Source organism: Mustelus asterias, unplaced genomic scaffold (assembly GCF_964213995.1).
Source record: "Mustelus asterias unplaced genomic scaffold, sMusAst1.hap1.1 HAP1_SCAFFOLD_218, whole genome shotgun sequence".
NCBI lineage: Eukaryota > Metazoa > Chordata > Chondrichthyes > Carcharhiniformes > Triakidae > Mustelus > Mustelus asterias.
Window position 1 is genome coordinate 424,362 of NW_027590203.1, and position 20,655 is coordinate 445,016.

The 20,655-nt window shown below is 50.2% G+C and overlaps 1 protein-coding gene across 1 annotated transcript in view; it reads right to left on the reverse strand.

The window, feature by feature from the left end:
- LOC144485766 (ankyrin repeat and fibronectin type-III domain-containing protein 1-like) overlaps nt 1–20,655 on the reverse strand; it is a 173,779-nt gene that overhangs the window by 85,163 nt on the left and 67,961 nt on the right. The window contains exons 2-5 of the mRNA XM_078203853.1: nt 15,104–15,243; nt 11,917–12,112; nt 2,474–2,678; nt 833–1,021 (exon numbers count right to left, since the gene is read on the reverse strand). Coding sequence (XP_078059979.1) covers nt 833–1,021; nt 2,474–2,678; nt 11,917–12,108 — 586 coding nt within the window. The 5' untranslated portion in view covers nt 12,109–12,112; nt 15,104–15,243. The remainder of the gene's footprint in view (nt 1–832; nt 1,022–2,473; nt 2,679–11,916; nt 12,113–15,103; nt 15,244–20,655) is intronic.

Below are 20,655 nucleotides of genomic sequence, written 5' to 3' on the forward strand. Positions count from 1 at the left end.
TACTATGGAAGCCAAGTCCTGGGGCTCATTAGGCAGAGAACTACACAAGTAGATCCATGTCGTGTCATTCCCCATCCGTACAGACAGTCATGTGGCCTTCCAGCACAGTACCGTTTGGGATTGTGATCTCCAATGATAGGTTAGGCCTCATTTGGAATATTGTGTACAATTCTGGTCGTCACACTGCCAGAAGGGTGTGGATGCTTTGGAGAGAGTACAGAAGAGTTTTACCAGGACGTTGCCTGGTCTGGAGGGTATTAGCTATGAGGAGAGGTTGGATAAACTCGGTTTGTTCTCACTGGAACGACGGAGGTTGAGGGGTGACCTGATAGAGGTTTACAAGATTGTGAGAGGCATGGACAGAGTGGATAGTCAGATGTTCCTTCCTAGGGCAGAAAAGTCAAGTACTAGGGGACATGGGTTTAAGGTGCGTGGGGAAAAGTTTAGAGGAGATGTGCGAGGCAAGTTTTTTACACAGAGGGTGGTGAATGTCTGGAACGCGCTGCCCGGGGAGGTGGTGGGAGCGGGTACGATAGCGGCATTTAAGGGGCATCGAGACGAATACATGAATATGATGGGAATGGGAGGATATGGGCTTCGGAAGTGCATACGGTTTTAGTTTAGGCAGCATCATGATCGGCGCAGGCTTGGAGGGCCAAAGGGCCTGTTCCTGTGCTGTACTGTTCTGTGTACTTTGTTAACAAGTGGCACAGCTTCCCTGCTCCGATGGTCACCTCATTGTCCCGGACATACAATAGACATAAATTAAATCATATTCTAGAGCAGCAAGTCCTCAGGCCCTGCTAAGGTTCTGCTGACTTTAAGTACTTACACGCGCTCTCAAAAGCAGCTTTCATCTGCTTGTACAACTTCTGCCTGAACTTCCAGGTCCGGAGTTCCCTGGTCTTACTGTGGAAATCGGCCTCTGAAGCTTCAGCCCTGAGCTCGGTCAGCTCAGTAACCTTCTGTCCAGCTTTGCTCACTAATGTGGCCAGATGCATCTCCCAGTTTCCTTCATTGACTGCAGAGAGAGGACAGCAGTGTGAAGATCATGGAGATTAAGAGAGAGAAAGAGAGAGAGAGAGAGATTAAAGAGAGCAGGGTTGGGATGTCACTAAAGGCTGCCTCCTAGATTTCCCAGCAGCCTCGGTTGACTTTAGGGATGGGTGCAAACTTGCTCGGAGACGTCTGTCTTGCTGCTTCACCCACATTCCCCGCTCCCCGGGCCAAGCATTGTGTAACAGGGTACAATCCCTACAGCGCAGAAGAAGGCCATTCGGCCCATCGAGTCTGCGCCAACTCTCCAATAGAGCATCCCACCCCAACCCTGTAACCCCACTAAACTATCCAACCTGCACATCCTGGGACACTATGGAGCAATTTATCATGGCCAATCCACCTAACCCGCACATCTTTTGGACTGTGGGAGGAAACCGGAGGACCTGGAGGAAACCCACGCAGACACGGGGAGAATGTGCAAACTCCACACAGACAGTGACCCAAGCCGGGAATCGAACCCGGGTCCCTGGCGCTGTGAGGCAGCAGTGCTAGCCAGGGTAATCGTGCAAACCAGGGGAACACATTCCGACAAACCTTGTTTTGAGGACAGTTTGCCAGGGTTGCCAATGAGTCCTAAGCGCCCAATATTCTAAAGTCAATAGAAAGCCCACAGACGGGTAGGGACCTTGCGATCACTCTCAGACTAATGGAGCAAATGGGTTGTCTGCACCCAGACACTGCTACATCCTTCACAGAATCCATAGGATCCCTACAGCGCAGAAGGAGGCCATTTGACCCATCGAGTCTGCACTGGCCTTCCGAAAGAGCATCTTACCCAGGTCCACAGCATCCCCTTGCGCCCTATCTCCGTAACCCCGTGGATTTACCCCGCTGATCCACCTAACCGGCACATCTTTGCACACTAATGGGCAATTTAGCATGGCCAATCTACCTAACCCGCACATCTTTGGACACTAAGGGGCAATTTAACATGGTAAATCCATCTAACCCGCACATCTTTGGACACTAAGGGGCAATTTAGCACGGCCAATCCATCTAACCCGCACATCTTTGGACACTAAGGGGCAATGTAACATAGCCAATCCACCTAACCTGCACATCTCTCGGACCATGGGAGGAAACCGGAGCACCCGGAGGAGCCCCCCCCCACCTGCACCGCCGCTCTCCTGGATTAATAGGTCGGATCGTATGTAGAAAATGGCATCAGTCACCCAACAGTCTGAATATTGGTTCAGGGAAAGAATGAGAGTTTGCCAATTCTGGGCACTCCACAAAGTGGGTCGGGATAAAGGAGTGCTTGGTCTTTGGTGGGAGTAGCAGAAGTTACCCACTCAGTGCTGTGCCAGTGGAGGTGCAGGCAGTGGCACAGATCATGGGCAAACCCCACAACCCTGGACAAAAGAGAGCGAGCTCAGAGGAAAGCAAGTCAAAGGGCAGAACATTCCCTACTCACACTGATGGTTACCCCTGGCTCCAGAATTCATCAAGAGGCTAGCCATTGAGGTGTTGTTAGTCAGGACAGCGATATCCAGAGGCACCAGCCCATTGCTGGTAACCTCATTCAGACTGTCCTGAGTGCCCGGTTGCTCCAGTATCCGCTGAACCGCATCAAGATCCTCGTGTTCCACCGCATCAAAGATCGAATCGTACTGAATATTCTAGAAATTTAAAGTTATATATAAAAGGCAGAAAATTTCATGTGGGTTTGAGAGCAATCATTCTATATTCTGATTTGGACCTTATAGAAAACCAAATTCAGCAAATTCTTAATTTCAAACTTGATAAAAATATTGTAATTTAAGATAATAAGAGGGGCGGGAGCAGAGCTCTCGGACACAGATCACACTCCGCCACTCAATAAGATTCATCTGATTCAGACCTCCATACCACTGTCCTGTAACACACCCCTTAGTTCTTAACACCCTTGTCGACACACTGACCCACAGAGTTCTCCACCCCCACTGACTCACACTGACCCACAGAGTTCCCCACCCCCACTGACACACACTGACCCACAGAGTTCTCCACCCTCATCCCTGATACACACTGACCCACAGAGTTCCCCACCCCCACTGACACACACTGACCCACAGAGTTCTCCACCCCCACTGACTCACACTGACCCACAGAGTTCTCCACCCCCACTGACACACACTGACCCACAGAGTTCTCCACCCCCACTGACTCACACTGACCCACAGAGTTCTCCACCCCCACTGACTCACACTGACCCACAGAGTTCCCCACCCCCACTGACACACACTGACCCACAGAGTTCTCCACCCTCATCCCTGACACACACTGACCCACAGAGTTCCCCACCCCCACTGACACACACTGACCCACAGAGTTCCCCACCCCCACTGACACACACTGACCCACAGAGTTCTCCACCCTCATCACTGACACACACTGACCCACAGAGTTCCCCACCCCCACTGACACACACTGACCCACAGAGTTCTCCACCCCCATCACTGATACACACTGACCCACAGAGTTCTCCACCCCCACTGACTCACACTGACCCACAGAGTTCCCCACCCCCACTGACACACACTGACCCACAGAGTTCTCCACCCCCACTGACTCACACTGACCCACAGAGTTCCCCACCCCCACTGACACACACTGACCCACAGAGTTCTCCACCCTCATCACTGACACACACTGACCCACAGAGTTCCCCACCCCCACTGACACACACTGACCCACAGAGTTCTCCACCCCCATCACTGATACACACTGACCCACAGAGTTCTCCACCCCCACTGACTCACACTGACCCACAGAGTTCCCCACCCCCACTGACACACACTGACCCACAGAGTTCTCCACCCTCATCACTGACACACACTGACCCACAGAGTTCCCCACCCCCACTGACACACACTGACCCACAGAGTTCTCCACCCCCATCACTGATACACACTGACCCACAGAGTTCCCCACCCCCACTGACACACACTGACCCACAGAGTTCTCCACCCCCACTGACCCACACTGACCCACAGAGTTCTCCACCCCCATCACTGATACACACTGACTCACAGAGTTCTCCACCCCCATCACTGACACACACTGACCCACAGAGTTCTCCACCCCCACTGACTCACACTGACCCACAGAGTTCTCCACCCCTCATCACTGACACACACTGACGCACAGAGTTCCCCACCCCCATCACAGACACACACTGACCCATAGAGTACCCCATCCCCACTGACACACACTGAACCACAGACTTCCCCACCCCCATCACAGACACACACTGACCCACAGAGTTCCCCACCCCCCTCACAGACACACACTGACCCACAGAGTTCCCCACCCCCATCACAGACACACACTGACCCACAGTGTTCCCCACCCCCCTCACAGACACACACTGACCCACAGAATTCCCCACCCCATCACAGACACACACTGACCCACAGATTTCCCCACCCCCCTCACAGACACACACTGACCCACAGAATTCCCCACCCCCATCACTGACACACACTGACCCATAGAGTACCCCACCCCCACTGACACACACTGACCCACAGAGCTCCCCACACCCATCACTGACTCACACTGACCCACAGAGTTCCCTCTGCACCGTCACTGACACACACTGACCCACAGAATTCCCCACCCCCTCACAGACACACACTGACCCACAGAGTTCCCCACCCCCATCACTGACACACACTGACCCACAGAATTCCCCACCCCCACTGACATACACTGAACCACAGAGTTCCCTCTGCACCATCACTGACACACACTGACCCACAGAGTTCCCCACCTCCCATCACAGACACACACTGACCCACAGAGTTCCCCACCCCCATCATTGACACACACTGACCCACAGAGTTCTCCACCCCCATCACTGACACACACTGACCCACAGAGTTCCCTCTCCCCTGTCGTGTGAGTGTACCTTTAAGGAAGTTTTCTTTTTAAGTCATGCCGCTTACAGCTTCAGTGATGTCATTGGGGGTGGAGCTAAGCTGTGTCAGTCAGGTAGGGGGTTTTTCCTTTGGGCTTTCAGTTTGGTTTTGGGGAGTGTGTTGGGAGCAGTTTAGCAGCGAGCTCAGAAGCTCTCTCTCTCTCTCCCTTTTCTTCTCTTTGTTTGGTTCTGAAACTATTCTCAGTTCATTGAAGGAGGGGCTTATGGCCATCCTGCCTTAAAGAAACTGTGTTTTGGGAAACAGATTCGACTACAACCTCTTCTGAGTTTCTTCACAAGGGATTTTCAGCATTGAACCCAGGAGGCGGGATTCCTGTAACGAGTGGGCATTACCCTATGCTGTATTGTGTTTATTTGGAGGGGTTTGTGTATTGGATGTTGGCTTTGGTTGGAACACATGAGAGATATTTCCTCAAGAGTTATACATTATCGTGTTTGCTGTGTTTCTTGTTTGTAATTGGTAAAAGTTCTTGCTGAGTGTCTAACTATACATGTCAACAATATTCTTAATGAAGCTTTGTTTTTGATAAAAGCTCCTCGTGGGTCAGTTGAATCTCACCCGGAGTCAAACCTCTCAACGCTCATCCTCGCCAAATTCAACATAAAACATTACAGGTCAGGCGAGCTTCATAGAACACCTTGAAATATCCGACCGGATATCACTGACACACACTGACCCACAGAGTTCCCTCTGCACCATCACTGACACACACTGACCCACAGAGTTCCCCACCCCCTCACAGACACACACTGACCCGCAGAGTTCCCCACCCCCTCACAGACACACACTGACCCACAGAGCTCCCCACCCCCTCACAGACACACACTGACCCGCAGAGTTCCCCACCCCCATCACAGACACACACTGACCCACAGAGCTCCCCACCCCCTCACAGACACACATTGACCCGCAGAGTTCCCCACCCCCTCACAGTCACACGCTGACCCACAGAGTTCCCTCTGCACCATCATTGACACACACTGACCCACAGAGTTCCCCACCCCCATCACTGACACACACTGACCCGCAGAGTTCCCCACCCCCTCACAGACACACACTGACCCACAGAGTTCCCCACCCCCATCACTGACACACACTGACCCGCAGAGTTCCCCACCCCCCACAGACACACACTGACCCACAGAGTTCCCCACCCCCATCACTGAGACACACTGACCCACAGAGCTCCCTACCCCCTCACAGACACACACTGACCCACAGAGCTCCCCACACCCATCACAGACACACACTGACCCAGAGTTCCCCACACCCATCACTGATACACACTGACCCACAGAGTTCCCCATCCACACAGATACACACTGACCCACAGAGTTCCCCACACCCATCACAGACACACTGACCCACAGAGCTCCCCACACCCATCACTGATACACACTGACCCACAGAATTCCCCACCCGCCTCACAGAAGCACACTGACCCACAGAGTTCACTCTGCATCATCACAGACACACACTGACCCACAGAGTTCCCCACCCACACTGACACACACTGCCCCACAGAGTTCCCCACCCACACTGACACACACTGACCCACAGAGTTCACTCTGCATCATCACAGACACACACTGCCCCACAGAGTTCCCCACCCACACTGACACACACTGAACCACAGAGTTCACTCTGCATCATCACAGACACACACTGCCCCACAGAGTTCCCCACCCACACTGACACACACTGAACCACAGAGTTCACTCTGCATCATCACTGACACACACTGAACCACAGAGTTCCCCACCCACACTGACACACACTGAACCACAGAGTTCCCCACCTACACTGACACACACTGACCCACAGAGTTCACTCTGCATCATCACAGACACACACTGCCCCACAGAGTTCCCCACCCACACTGACACACACTGACCCACAGAGTTCACTCTGCATCATCACAGACACACACTGAACCACAGAGTTCCCCACCCACACTGACACACACTGACCCACAGAGTTCACTCTGCATCATCACTGACACACACTGAACCACAGAGTTCCCCACCTACACTGACACACACTGACCCACAGAGTTCACTCTGCATCATCACAGACACACACTGCCCCACAGAGTTCCCCACCCACACTGACACACACTGACCCACAGAGTTCACTCTGCATCATCACCGACACCCACTGAACCACAGAGTTCCCCACCCACACTGACACACACTGACCCACAGAGTTCCCCACGCCCATCACTGACACACACTGACCCACAGAGTTCCCCACCCCCACTGACATACACTATTGCACAGAGTTCCCCACCCCCATCACTGACACACACTGAACCACAGAGTTCCCCACCCACACTGACACACACTGACCCACAGAGTTCCCCACGCCCATCACTGACACACACTGACCCACAGAGTTCCTCACCCCCATCACTGACATACACTGACCCACAGAGTTCCCCACCCACACTGACACACACTGACCCACAGAGTCCCCTCTCCCCCGTCGCTGTTACTTATTGAAGCACTGAGTTCGATAATGCTGTTCTTTTCACACCATTGGCAGTGACAGCTCTCCTGATGTTTCTCTATCCAACATCCACCTGACGTGCAGCTGACACATGTCAGGGTTTGCAAGAATCCCCGGCTTTGAGTGGTCTCTATGGCAACAACAAGAAAGCCCATTCTGCCGAGTTGCTTGCCTGAACAGCGATGGTGTAGATTTCTTTAACTCGGCACATGAATCACATTGTGGGCATCCTTCCCCACGTGATCAGCACTGTGTTATCTTACTGTGGCAGGTCTGAGATGTCAGTGTGTTCCCTGAGTCCCACTGTGGGGTAATGGAACCGTATTACACTGGACCTTTCAGGGTAATTACATACTGTGGGTTTATTACAATGCCGGATCGCTACCACCTCAGTATCTTTGTGCACTTAGAATTCCATTTGACTTACACCAATGCAATTTCAAATTCTGGGCCTTTAAGTATTCCGAAGGCGCGGTGTGTATGAGAAGAAGCTCGGCACCATCCAGGACAAAGCAACCCGCTTGATTGGCACCACATCTGTACACATTGTGTACAGTTTTGGTCACCTAGTTACAGGAAGGATGTAAATAAGATTGAAAGAGTGCAGAGAAGGTTCACAAGGATGTTGCCGGGACTTGAGAAGCTGAGTTACAGAGAGAGATTGAATAGGTTGGGACTTTATTCCCTGGAACGTAGAAGATTGAGGGGAGATTTGATAGAGGTGTATAAGATTTTGATGGGTATAGATAGAGTGAATGCAAGCAGGCTTTTTCCGCTGAGGCTAGGGGAGAAAAAAACCAGAGGGCATGGGTTAAGGGTGAAAGGAGAAAAGTTTAAAGGGAATATTAGGGGGGGCTTCTTCACGCAGAGAGTGGTGGGAGTGTGGAAGGAGCTGCCGGATAAAGTGGTAACATTTAAGAAAAACTTGGACGGGTTCATGGATGAGAGGGGTGTGGAGGGATATGGTCCAAGTGCAGGTCAGTGGGACTAGGCATAAAATGGTTCGGCACAGACAAGAAGGGCCAAAAGGCCTGTTTCTGAGCTGTAATTTTCTATGGTTCTATGGTTCTATCTACAAACATTCAATCCCTCCACCACCGACGCTCAGTAGCAGCAGTGTGTACCATCTACAAGATGCACTGCAGCAACTCACCAAAGATCCTTAAACAGCACCTTCCAAACCCACGACCACTTCCATCTAGAAGATACATGGGAACACCACCACCTGCAAGTTCCCCTCCAAGCCACTCACCATCCTGACTGGGAAATATATCGGCCGTTCCTTCACAGTCGCTGGGTCAAAATCCTGGAATTCTCTCCCTAACGGCATTGTGGGTCAACCCACAGCACATGGACTGCAGCGATTCAAGAAGGCAGCTCACCACCACCTTCTCAAGGGGCAACTAGGGATGGGCAATAACTGCTGGCCCAGCCAGCGACGCCCACGTCCCACAAATAAATAAAAAGAAATGTAGGTGTAAATGCTCCAGTTTTTGTGTAGTTCTTTTCGCTGGTGACCATGCGCATTGAGATTGGGTCAGGCCTTACAGTGATAGAGACATCTTTACCATTGTCAAAGTACGCACTCTGCATCCGTGATTAGAAAAACTGGAGGAGATTAAGTTTAAAGAGTTTAAGTTGATCTTTCTCTACACCCTAGCTATGACTGTAACACTACATTCTGCACCCTCTTGTTTCCTTCTCTATGAATGGTATGCTTTGTCTGTACAACACACAAGAAACAATACTTTTCACTGTATACTAATACATGTGACAATAGTAAATCAAATTGTATAGAACTTTGGTGAGGCCACAGCTGGAGCACTGTGTGCAGTTCTGATCACCACATCATAGGAAGGACATGAACGCACTGGAGGTGCTGCAGAGGAGATTCACCAGGATGTTGCCTGGAATGGAACATTTCAGTTATGAAGGGAGGTTATAAGACCATAAGACCATAAGACATAGGAGCGGAAGTAAGGCCATTCTGCCCATCGAGTCCACTCCACCATTCAATCATGGTTGATTTCAACTCCATTTACCCGCTCTCTCCCCATAGCCCTTAATTCCTCGAGAAATCAAGAATTTATCAATTTCTGTCTTGAAGACGCTCAACGTCTCGGCCTCCACAGCCCTCTGTGGCAATGAATTCCACAGACCCACCACTCTCTGGCTGAAGAAATTTCTCCTCATCTCTGTTCTAAAGTGACTCCCTTTTATTCTAAGGCTGTGCCCCCGCGTCCTAGTCTCCCCTGTTAATGGAAACAACTTCCCTACGTCCATCCTATCTAAGCCGTTCATTATCTTGTAAGTTTCTATCAGATCTCCCCTCAACCTCCTAAACTCCAATGAATATAATCCCACGATCCTCAGACGTTCATCGTATGTCAGGCCTACCATTCCTGGGATCATCCGTGTGAATCTCCGCTGGACCCGCTCCAGTGCCAGTATGTCCTTCCTGAGGTGTGGGGCCCAAAATTGCTCACAGTACTCCAAATGGGGCCTAACCAGTGCTTTATAAAGCCTCAGAAGTACATCCCTGCTTTTGTATTCCAAGCCTCTTGAGATAAATGACAACATTACATTTGCTTTCTTAATTACGGACTCAACCTGCAAGTTTACCTTTAGAGAATCCTGGACTAGGACTCCCAAGTCCCTTTGCACTTTAGCATTATGAATTTTGTCACCGTTTAGAAAATAGTCCATGCCTCTATTCTTTTTTTTTCCAAAGTGTACGACCTCGCACTTGCCCACGTTGAATTTCATCAGCCACTTCTTGGACCACTCTCCTAAACTGTCTAAATCTTTCTGCAGCCTCCCCACCTCCTCAATACTACCTGCCCCTCCACCTATCTTTGTATCATCGGCAAACTTGGCCAGAATGCTCCCAGTCCCGTCATCTAGATCGTTAATATATAAAGAGAACAGCTGTGGCCCCAACACTGAACCCTGCGGGACACCACTTGTCACCGGTTGCCATTCTGAGAAAGAACCTTTTATCCCAACTCTCTGCCTTCTGTCTGACAGCCAATCGTCAATCCATGTTAGTACCTTGCCTCGAATACCATGGGCCCTTATTTTACTCAGCAGTCTCCCGTGAGGCACCTTGTCAAAGGCCTTTTGGAAGTCAAGATAGATAACATCCATTGGCTCTCCTTGGTCTAACCTATTTGTTATCTCTTCAAAGAACTCTAACAGGTTTGTCAGGCACGACCTCCCCTTACTAAATCCATGCTGACTTGGATAGGATTGGGTTGTTTTCTCTGTAAGAAGTCTCACAACACCAGGTTAAAGTCCAACATTTGGTAGCAAAATCCACTAGCTTTCGGATGGGTGGGAGTTCTGTTCACAAACAGGGCATATAAAGACACAAACTCAATTTACAGAATAATGGGTGGAATGTGAGTCTTTACAGGTAATCAAGTCTCAAAGGTACAGACAATGTGAGTGGAGAGAGGGTTAAGCACAGGTTAAAGAGAAGGGTATTGTCTCCAGACAGGACAGTTAGTGAGAATTTGCAAGTCCAGCCTCTCTCCTCTCACATTGTCTGTACCTTTAAGACTTGATTACCTTAAAGACTCGCATTCCAATCATTATTTTGTAAATTGAGTTTGTGTCTTTATATACCCTGTTTGTGAACAGAACTCCCACTCACCTGACGAAGGAGCAGCGCTCCGAAAGCGTGTGTGGCTTTTGCTACCAAATAAACCTGTTGGACTTTAACCTGGTGTTGTGAGACTTCTTACTGTGTTTACCCCAGTCCAACACCAGCACCTCCACATCTTGTTTTCTCTGGAGCAGAGAAGACTGAGGGGGCGACCTGATTGAGGTGTTCAAGATTATGAGGGGCATGGACAGGGTGGATAGGGAGCAGCTGTTCCCCTTAGTCGAAGGGTCAGTTACGAGGGGACACAAGTTAAGAGTGAGGGGTGGGAGGTTTAGGGGGGATTTGAGGAAAAACCTTTTTTACCCAGAGGGTGGTGAGGGTCTGGAATGCGCTGCCTGGGAGGGTGGTGGAGGCGGGATGCCTCACATCCTTCAAAAAGTACCTGGATGAGTACTTGGCGCATCATAACATTCAGGGCTATGGGCCAAGTGCTGGCAAGTGGGATTAGATGGGCAGGTCAGGGCATTTCATGCAGACTCGATGGGCTGAAGGGCCTCTTCTGCACTGTAGTATTCTGTGAAATCAAATCATATACATCAGAGTATATGCTCATGTGGTCCACAAACACAAGCGTGAACATGTTGGGCCAAGGGGCCGATTTTAGTGTGGTAAATACTTTGTGAATGATTGAGCTGTTTTCTAGTTATAGTGACCTTCCGGACAAACCCTTTGAATAATGATGCTACCAAACATGCCAGGTGTTAAGAAGCGGGATTTACTCTGGGAATTGTCGATCAGAGTTAGATTGAGAATCCGTACCAGGGATGAAGACTTCCTGCTTCTTTCTTTATCTATTTTTCTGATGAGGCAGCTCTCGTCTGAGCTGGAGCCACCCTTTAGCCTGAAGGACAGATTGCGATACAGTCTCTTGGCGGCATTCGGAGACATGGGCCCAAGCGACTTCCTCCTCTGAAGTGGCTCCCTGATTGGTTGCGTCATTTTACTCAGCATTCACCTGGGAAGAGAGGCATTTCTAAATTTGCTAAAGGATTTACCCAGGAAAAACTGACATTGCGTTACCATGGAGATACGTGTGCCTCCTCTTTCCTCACTCCTACCTCCATCTCTCTCCCCTACCCCACTCCTCCGCTTTCTCTCTCTGCTGCTCCTCCTCTGTCTCCCTCCCTCCCTCCCTCCTCCATCCCCCATCCTCCTCTGTCTCCCTCCCTCCCTCCTCCATCCCCCATCCTCCTCTGTCTCCCTCCCTCCCTCCTCCATCCCCCATCCTCCTCTGTCTCCCTCCCTCCCTCCTCCATCCCCCATCCTCCTCTGTCTCCCTCCCTCCCTCCTCCATCCCCCATCCTCCTCTGTCTCCCTCCCTCCCTCCTCCATCCCCCATCCTCCTCTGTCTCCCTCCCTCCTCCATCCCCCATCCATCCCCCTCGCCTACCCCACTTCTCTTCCTTCTCTCTCTACTGCCCCTCCTCTGTCTCCCTCCCTCCTCCATCCCCCATCCATCCCCCTCGCCTACCCCACTTCTCTTCCTTCTCTCTCTACTGCCCCTCCTCTGTCTCCCTCCCTCCTCCATCCCCCATCCTCCTCTGTTCTCACTCCTCCCTCCATCTCTCTCTCCCACCCCATTCCTCTTCCTTCTCTCTCTGCTGCCCCTCCTCTGTCTCCCTCCCTCCCTCCTCCATCCCCCATCCTTCGCCCTGTAACTATCGCTCCCTCACCCTTCTTCAATCTAAGTGCTGGACATACCCCTTCCATTTGTAATCTTTTTGTTTCAGGATGAGGTGTAGGAACATGATCTTCCGTTTTCCGCTCTGAACCTCAAGAATTGTTGTCCAGGAACGGAGATCATATCCCAGGAGATTTTTTAAAAATTCAGGTGTGGGACATGGCTGTTGCTGGTTGGCCAGCATTTATTGCCCATCCCTAGTTGCCCGAGGGCAGTTGAGAGTCATCGAATCCCTACAGTGCAGAAGGAGGCCATTGGGCCCATCGAACCTGCCCTGACAACAATCCATCCCCAGCCCTATCCCCGTAACCACCCTGCTAATTCTCCCTCACACCAAGGGGCAATTTAGCATGGCCAATCAACCTAACCCGCACATCTTTGGACTGTGGGAGGAAACCGGAGCACCCGGAGGAAACCCACGCAGACACGGAGAGAACATGCAGACTCCACACAGACAGTCAACCACATTGCTGTGGTTCTGGAGTGACATGTAGGCCAGACCAGGTAAGGACGGCAGATTTCCTTCCCTAAAGGACATTAGTGAACCAGATAGGTTATTCCGACGATGGTTAATTCTAGATATATTTTATGGAATTCAAATTCCACCAGTGGTGGGATTCGAATCCGGGTCCCCAGAACATTAGCTGAGTGTCTGGATTAATAGTTTAGTGATAATACCACTAGGCCATTGCCTCCCCACTCCTCTGTGTCCTTGATCTGCTGGTTTAACTTGATCAATGGGTGGAATAAGGGGAGTGCAATTCTATTCCTTTTTTTACAACCTTCTTCCCTTCTTTCCCTCCTGTTCCCCCTCAATGTCCACACACACAGCTGTCTGTCCTCGTGCCCTGACAGTTGAGGTAAAGTGCCATTTATGACAGTACAAGATTCATCCCTAGCCAATGAAGCAGGCTAATCCTAGACTTTCTTCAATATTATTTATTTATTTGTTTGTTAATTTTTTCTTATTGTCACAAGTAGGCTTACATTAACACTGCGATGAAGCACCAGGGACCCAAATTCATTTCCGGCCTCGGGCCACTGTCTGTGTGGAGTCTGCACATTCTCCCCGTGTCTGCGTGGGTTTCCTCCGGGTGCTCCGGTTTCCTCCCACAGTCCGAAAGACGCGCTGGCTAGGTGCTAGATTCTCCCTCAGTGTTACCCGAACAGGCGCTGGAGTGTGGCAACTAGGGGATTTTCACAGTAACTTCATTGCAGTGTTAATGTAAGCGTACTTGTGACAGGTGTATTATAACATGTAGGTTCGGTGCATAGGTCATGCTAAATTGCTCCTTACTGTCCCTAGGTTTGGAGGTTAGATGGATTAGCCATGGGAAATGTGTGCAGTTGCAGGGAGAAGGCCTGGACAAGATGCTCTGTCAGAGAGTCGGTGCAGATTCGATGGGCCGAATGGCCTCTTCTGCACTGTAGGGATTCTATATTTCTATGAGGATTTTGATTAGCATTTCTGATCACATTGTGCAATCCAGTTTGTCTTTGAAACCCAATGGCGGCACGGTGGCCCAGTGGTTAGCACTGCTGCCTCACAGCGCCAGGGACCCGGGTTCGATTCCCGGCTCGGGTCACTGTCTGTGTGGAGTTTGCACGTTCTCCCCGTGTCCGCGTGGGTTTCCTCCGGGTGCTCTGGTTTCCTCCCACAGTCCAAAGATGTGCGGGTTAGGTGCATTGGCAGTGCTAAAATTGCCCCTTAGAGTTCCCGGATGTGTAGGTTAGAGGGATTAACGGGGTAAATATGTGGGATAACGGGGATAGGGCCTGGGTGGGATTGTGGTCGGTGCAGACTCGATGGGCTGAATGGCCTCCTTCTGCACTGTAGGGATTCTATGATTCTATACGGCAGATGAAAGGAAACACCTTGTGTTGGGGGAGCAGTGGACTGTGTATCAGTCATGTACGAAGTGGCAGTTTCACTCATATTCCATCAGTTGCTTCATAAGAGAGAGAAAAACTCTGCTGCCTCACAGCGCCAGGGACCCGGGTTCGATTCCTGGCTCGGGTCACTGTCTGTGTGGAGTCTGCAGGTTCTCCCCGTGTCTGCGTGGGTTTCCTCCAGGTGCTCCGGTTTCCTCCCACAGTCTGAAAGACGTGTTGGTTAGATGCATTGATCCCGAACAGGCGCCGGAGTGTGGCGACTCGGGGATTTTCACAGTAACTCCATTGCAGTGTTAATGTAAACCTTACTTGTGACTAATAAATAAACTTTAACTTTACTTTGCTCTTTGAGAGAGGAAATCAGTAGCTCACCTTAATCTAGCTGAACTCCCATTGACCAAGTCAATACAGCGGGATCATGGACACAGAGGAGTGGAATCTCCTGGGATACAACGTCCTTTCCTGGACATCAGTTCTTGAGGTCCGGAGCAGGGAAATGGAAGATTACGTTCCTACAATTGAAACATCAAAAAACAGCACAAATCAAGGGATGTTGTCTATCGATATGGTGAGAATCTTCCTGCTTACAACATACAACCTGTAGAGATTTGCATTCTAATCAGTATTCTGTAACTTGATTTTGTGTGTCTGTGCCCTGTTTGAGAGCAGATTTCCACTCCATCTGACGAAGGAGCAGCGCTCTGAAAGCTAATGGCCATTGCTACCAAATAAACCTGTTGGACTTAGAACATAGAACATAGAACATTACAGCGCAGTACAGGCCCTTCGGCCCTCGATGTTGCGCCGACCAGTGGTACCAATCTAAAGCCCCTCTAATCTACACTATTCCAATATCATCCATATGTTTATCCAATAACCACTTGAACGCTCTCAACGTTGACGAGTCCACCACTGCTGCAGGCAGGGCATTCCACGCCCTTGCTACTCTCTGAGTAAAGAACCTACCTCTAACATCTGTCCTATATCTCTCACCCCTCAATTTAAAGCTATGTCCCCTCGTGCTAGCCAACACCATCCGAGGAAAAAGGCTCTCACTATCCACCCTATCTAATCCTCTGATCATCTTATATGCCTCTATTAAGTCACCTCTTAACCTTCTTCTCTCGAACGAAAACAACCTCAAGCCCCTCAGCCTTTCCTCATACGATTTTCCCACCGTACCAGGCAACATCTTGGTAAATCTCCTCTGCACCCTTTCCAACGCTTCCACATCTTTCCTATAATGCGGCGACCAGAACTGTACGCAATACTCCAAATGCGGCCGCACCAGAGTTTTGTACAGTTGCAGCATGACCTCCTGGCTCCGAAACTCAATCCCTCTACCAATAAAAGCTAACACACCGTACGCCTTCTTAACAACCCTATCAACCTGGGTGCCAACTTTCAGGGGTCTATGCACATGGACACCCAGATCCCTCTGTTCATCCACACTACCAAGTATCTTACCATTAGCCCAGTACTCTGTATTCCTGTTACTCCTTCCAAAGTGAATCACCTCACACTTTTCCGCATTAAACTCCATTTGCCACCTCTCAGCCCAGCCCACACTTTAACCTGGTGTTGTTAAAACTCTTACTGTGTTTACCCCAGTCCAACGCCGGCATCTCCACATCATGGAAAGAGCAGGGCAGTGACAAGTTGGAAAGCTCTCACAGATGTCAGACACAGATATGGTGTGCTGAGTTGCCTCCTTCTATGTCGGAAGATTCTTTGGCTGGCATCTTATGGTGGCGACAGGGATCTTGAGAGGGTTAGAATACAAGAGCAGAGATGTACTTCTGAGGCTGTATAAGGCTCTGGTCAGACCCCATTTGGGGTATTGTGAGCAGTTTTGGGCCCTGTATCTAAGGAAGGATAGAATCATAGAATCCCTACAGTGCAGAAGGAGGCCATTCGGCCCATCAAGTCTGCACCGACTACAATTCCACCAAGGCCCTACCCCCATAACCCCATGCATTTACCCTAGCTAGTCCCCCTGACACTAAGGGGCAATTTAGCACGGCCAATGCACCTAACCCACACATCTTTGGAGTGTGGGAAGAAACCGGAGCACCCGGAGGAAACCCACGCAGATACGGGGAGAATGTGCAAACTCCACGCAGGCAGTGACCCAAGCCGGGAATCGAACCCGGGTCCCTGGCGCTGTGAGGCAGCAGTGCTAACCACTGTACCCACCGTGCCGCCCATGTGCTGGCCTTGGAAAGGGTCCAGAGGAAGTTCACAAGAATGATCCCTGGAATGAAGAGCTTGTCGTATGAGGAATGGTTGAGGGCTCTGGGTCTGTACTCGTTGGAGTTTAGAAGGACAAGGGGGGATCTTATTGAAACTTACAGGATACTGCGAGGCCTGGATAGAGTGGACGTGGAGAGGAAGTTTCCACTAGTAGGAAAAACTAGAACCAGGGGGCACGACTTCAGACTAAAAGGATGATCCTTTAAAATAGAGATGAGGAGGAATGTCTTCAGCCAGAGAATGGTGAATCTGTGGAACTCTTTGCCGCAGAAGGCTGTGGAGGCCGGGTCATTGAGTGTCTTTAAGACAGAGATAGATAGGTTCTTGATTAATAAGGGGATCAGGGGTTATGGGGAAAAGGCAGGAGAATGGGGATGAGAAAAATATCAGCCATGATTGAATAGCTGAGCAGACTCGATGGGCCGAGTGGCCTAATTCTGCTCCTATGTCTTATGGTCTTTGGCTGGCATCTTATGGTAGTGACAGGGTTCTCAGTTGCCGGTTGGAGACCTGGTAAAAGCCCAGCGCTGTCTCCTTTCGGGGAAAGTCCACCACTCAGGCAGTCGATAGGCCAATGGCAGCCCTTTCCCCAGGGTCAAGGACGCCATAGGTGGAAGTTGCATCGGCCAAGGACTGGGAGCCAATCAGAGGCTGGCTCCTCTGTTGAACAACAATGCCGCCACAGGGGTGGTGGCTGTTGCGGGTACTACACCTACCCAAGGCTCATAGGATTGTCACTGGATCCCAGGCCACAGATGAGAGCTGGGGGGAGGGGGGGGGGGGGGCACAGGGTGGGGGTCATGAGGATGACGGGGAGGGGAGGTCAGGAGCAACCACAAGGTGGGTGATTCTCAGTGAGACCACCTCCCCCCCCCCCCTCGCCTTCCCAATGCTGGGTGCCTTGGTCAGGCACTGAGTGCTTTTGAACGTGGGATTCCCCGAGCTAGGTGGTGCTCCCTGCGTGGTGAGATCACAACCTGCCTCTGGGTGAATACTGGGTGAATTCTGCCCTGGAAGGACAGAGGATTCTGCCCCCCTCCCCCCCTTTACCTTGAACTTGTGCCCCCTTGTAATTGTCATTTCTGCCCTGGGGAAAAAGCTTCCAACTGTTCATCCTATCTATACCCCTCATAATTTTATAAACTTCTATCCGGTCGCCCCTCTGCCTCCGTCTTCCAGGGAGAACAATCCCAGTTTATTCAATCTCTCCTCATAGCTAATGGTTTCCCCCGTTTCTGACTGTAAGGGGCCTACATTCATTTTTGTCAATCTTTTTCTCGTTACATATCGATAGAAACTTTTACAGTCAGTTTTTATGTTCCTCGCTAGTTAACTTTCATACTCCATTTTCCCTTCTTAATCAATCCCTTGACCCTCCTTTGCTGAATTTTAAACTGCTCCCAATCCTCGGGCCTGTTGCTTTTTCTTGCCAATTTGTATGTTTCTTCCTTGAATCTGACACTATCTCTAATTTCCCTTGTAATCCATGGTTTGGCCACAATTCCCTTTCCACTCTTGCGCCAAACAGGAATAAACAACTTCTGGAGTTCACCTATTCATTCTTTAAATATCTGCCATTGCCTGTCCACTGTTTTTCCTTTCAGTAATGTTTCTCTGTCCATCATGGCCGATTCATGCCTCATGCCATCATAGTTCCCTTTACTGAGATTCAGGACCCTGGTCTAAGAATTAACTACATCACCATCCACCTTGACAAAGAATTCTACCGTATTATGGTCACTCACCCCCAAGGGCTCACAGCTAGATTGCCAACTAATCCTTTCTCATTGCATAGTCCAAGATGGTCTGTTCCCTTGTTGGTTCCTCAATGTCTTGCTCCAGAAAACCATCCCGTATACACTCCAGAAATTTCTCCTCTATTGACTCTCTCAATCTATACACAGATTAAAGGCCCCCATAATCACAGATGTTTCTTTAACACATGCATCTCTGATTTCCTGTCTAATGCAATTACCAACATTACCACTGCAGTTTGGGGTCTGTAAACCACCCCCACCAATGTTTTTTTTGCCCCTTGTTGTTTCTTTATTTGACCCCTACAGATTCCACATCATCTATACTAATATCTTTCCTCAATATCGTACCAATGTCATCTTTAATGAACAATGTAATTGATACACCATCAATCGAGCAAAGACTAGTTTGTGTGCAAGAACAAATAGGCTTTTATTAGCAAAAGACTTGGAGCACACCCATGCTGATGAACTGGTCCAGACTGAGGCAGGGGGGTGGGGAGCAGTCGCCTTTATACCTGGACCGGGGGGGGAGGAGTCTCGGGTAGGGATGTGTCCAGGCATGTCACATATACAGGTAATAAGCTAACAGTGCTTTACCACAGCAACTCCATCACCTTTTCCTTTCTGCCTGTCCTTCCTAAACTGAACAGCCCTCAATGTTTAGTTCCCATCCTTGGTCACCTTGGACCATGTCTCCATAATCCCAACTATATCACACCCCTTCACAACTATCTGTGCAACTAATTCATCCATTTAATTTCAAATGCCCTGACTGTTCAGGTACAAAACCTTAACATTCCTTGCCCCGTTTTTACTATTTTTTACTGTGTCCTTATCTGACTCTGGCCTTTGATTTCTCTGCCTATCACTTTCCTTATTCTCCTTGCTGTTTTTTCTTGTGTTCTTAATTGCCCCTGCTCTGAATCCTTGCAAAGGTTCTCACCCTCGCCCCCAGCCATATTAGTTTAAATCCAACGCAACCACTCTAGCAAGTACCCCCCCTCCACCCCAGGACTTCAGTCCCAGTCCTGCCCAGGTGTAACCCATCCAGTTTGTACAGGTCCCACCTCCCCCAGAATCGGTCTCAAGGCCCCAGGAATCTGAAACCCTCGCCCTTACACCAGCTTTTCAGCCACGTATTCATCCTATATGTCCTGCTGTTTCTACTCTGACTGGCATTTACCCACATTTAGAGATGGGTAGCACGGTGGCACAGTGGTTAGCACTGCTGCCTCACAGTGCCAGGGACCTGGTTTCGATTCCGGCCTCGGGTCACTGTCTGTGTGGAGTTTGCACATTCTCCCTGTGTCTGCGTGGGTTTCCTCCGGGTGCTCCGGTTTCCTCCCACAGTCCAAAGATGTACGGATTAGGTGGATTGGCCATGCTAAATTGACCCTTAGTGTCCCCAGATATGCAGGTTAGGGGGAATTAGTGGGGTAAATGTGTGGGGCCAGGGGATAGGTTGGGGAGTGGGCCTGGGTGAGATGGGCTGAATGGCCTCATTAGAGGTGTAGGGATTCTATGATTATAATCCATTTGCTAGATTTTTGTCCAGTAACTCAACCTATCGATGTCCATTTGTAGCCTCCTTACATCCTCTTAGAATCATAGAATCCCTACAGTACAAAAGGAGACCATTCGGCCCATCGAGCCTGCACCGACAACAATCCCACCCAAGCCCTAATCCCCATAACCCCACGTATTTACCCTGCTAATCGCCCTGACACTAAGGGGCAATTTATCATGGCCAATCAACCTAACCCGCACATCTTTGGATTGTAGGAGGAAACCGGAGCACCCGGAGGAAACCCACGCAGACACGGGGAGAACGTGCTGACTCTGCACAGACTCTCCGAGGCTGGAATCGAACCCGGGTCCCTGGTGTTGTGAGGCAGCAGTGCTAACCACTGTGCC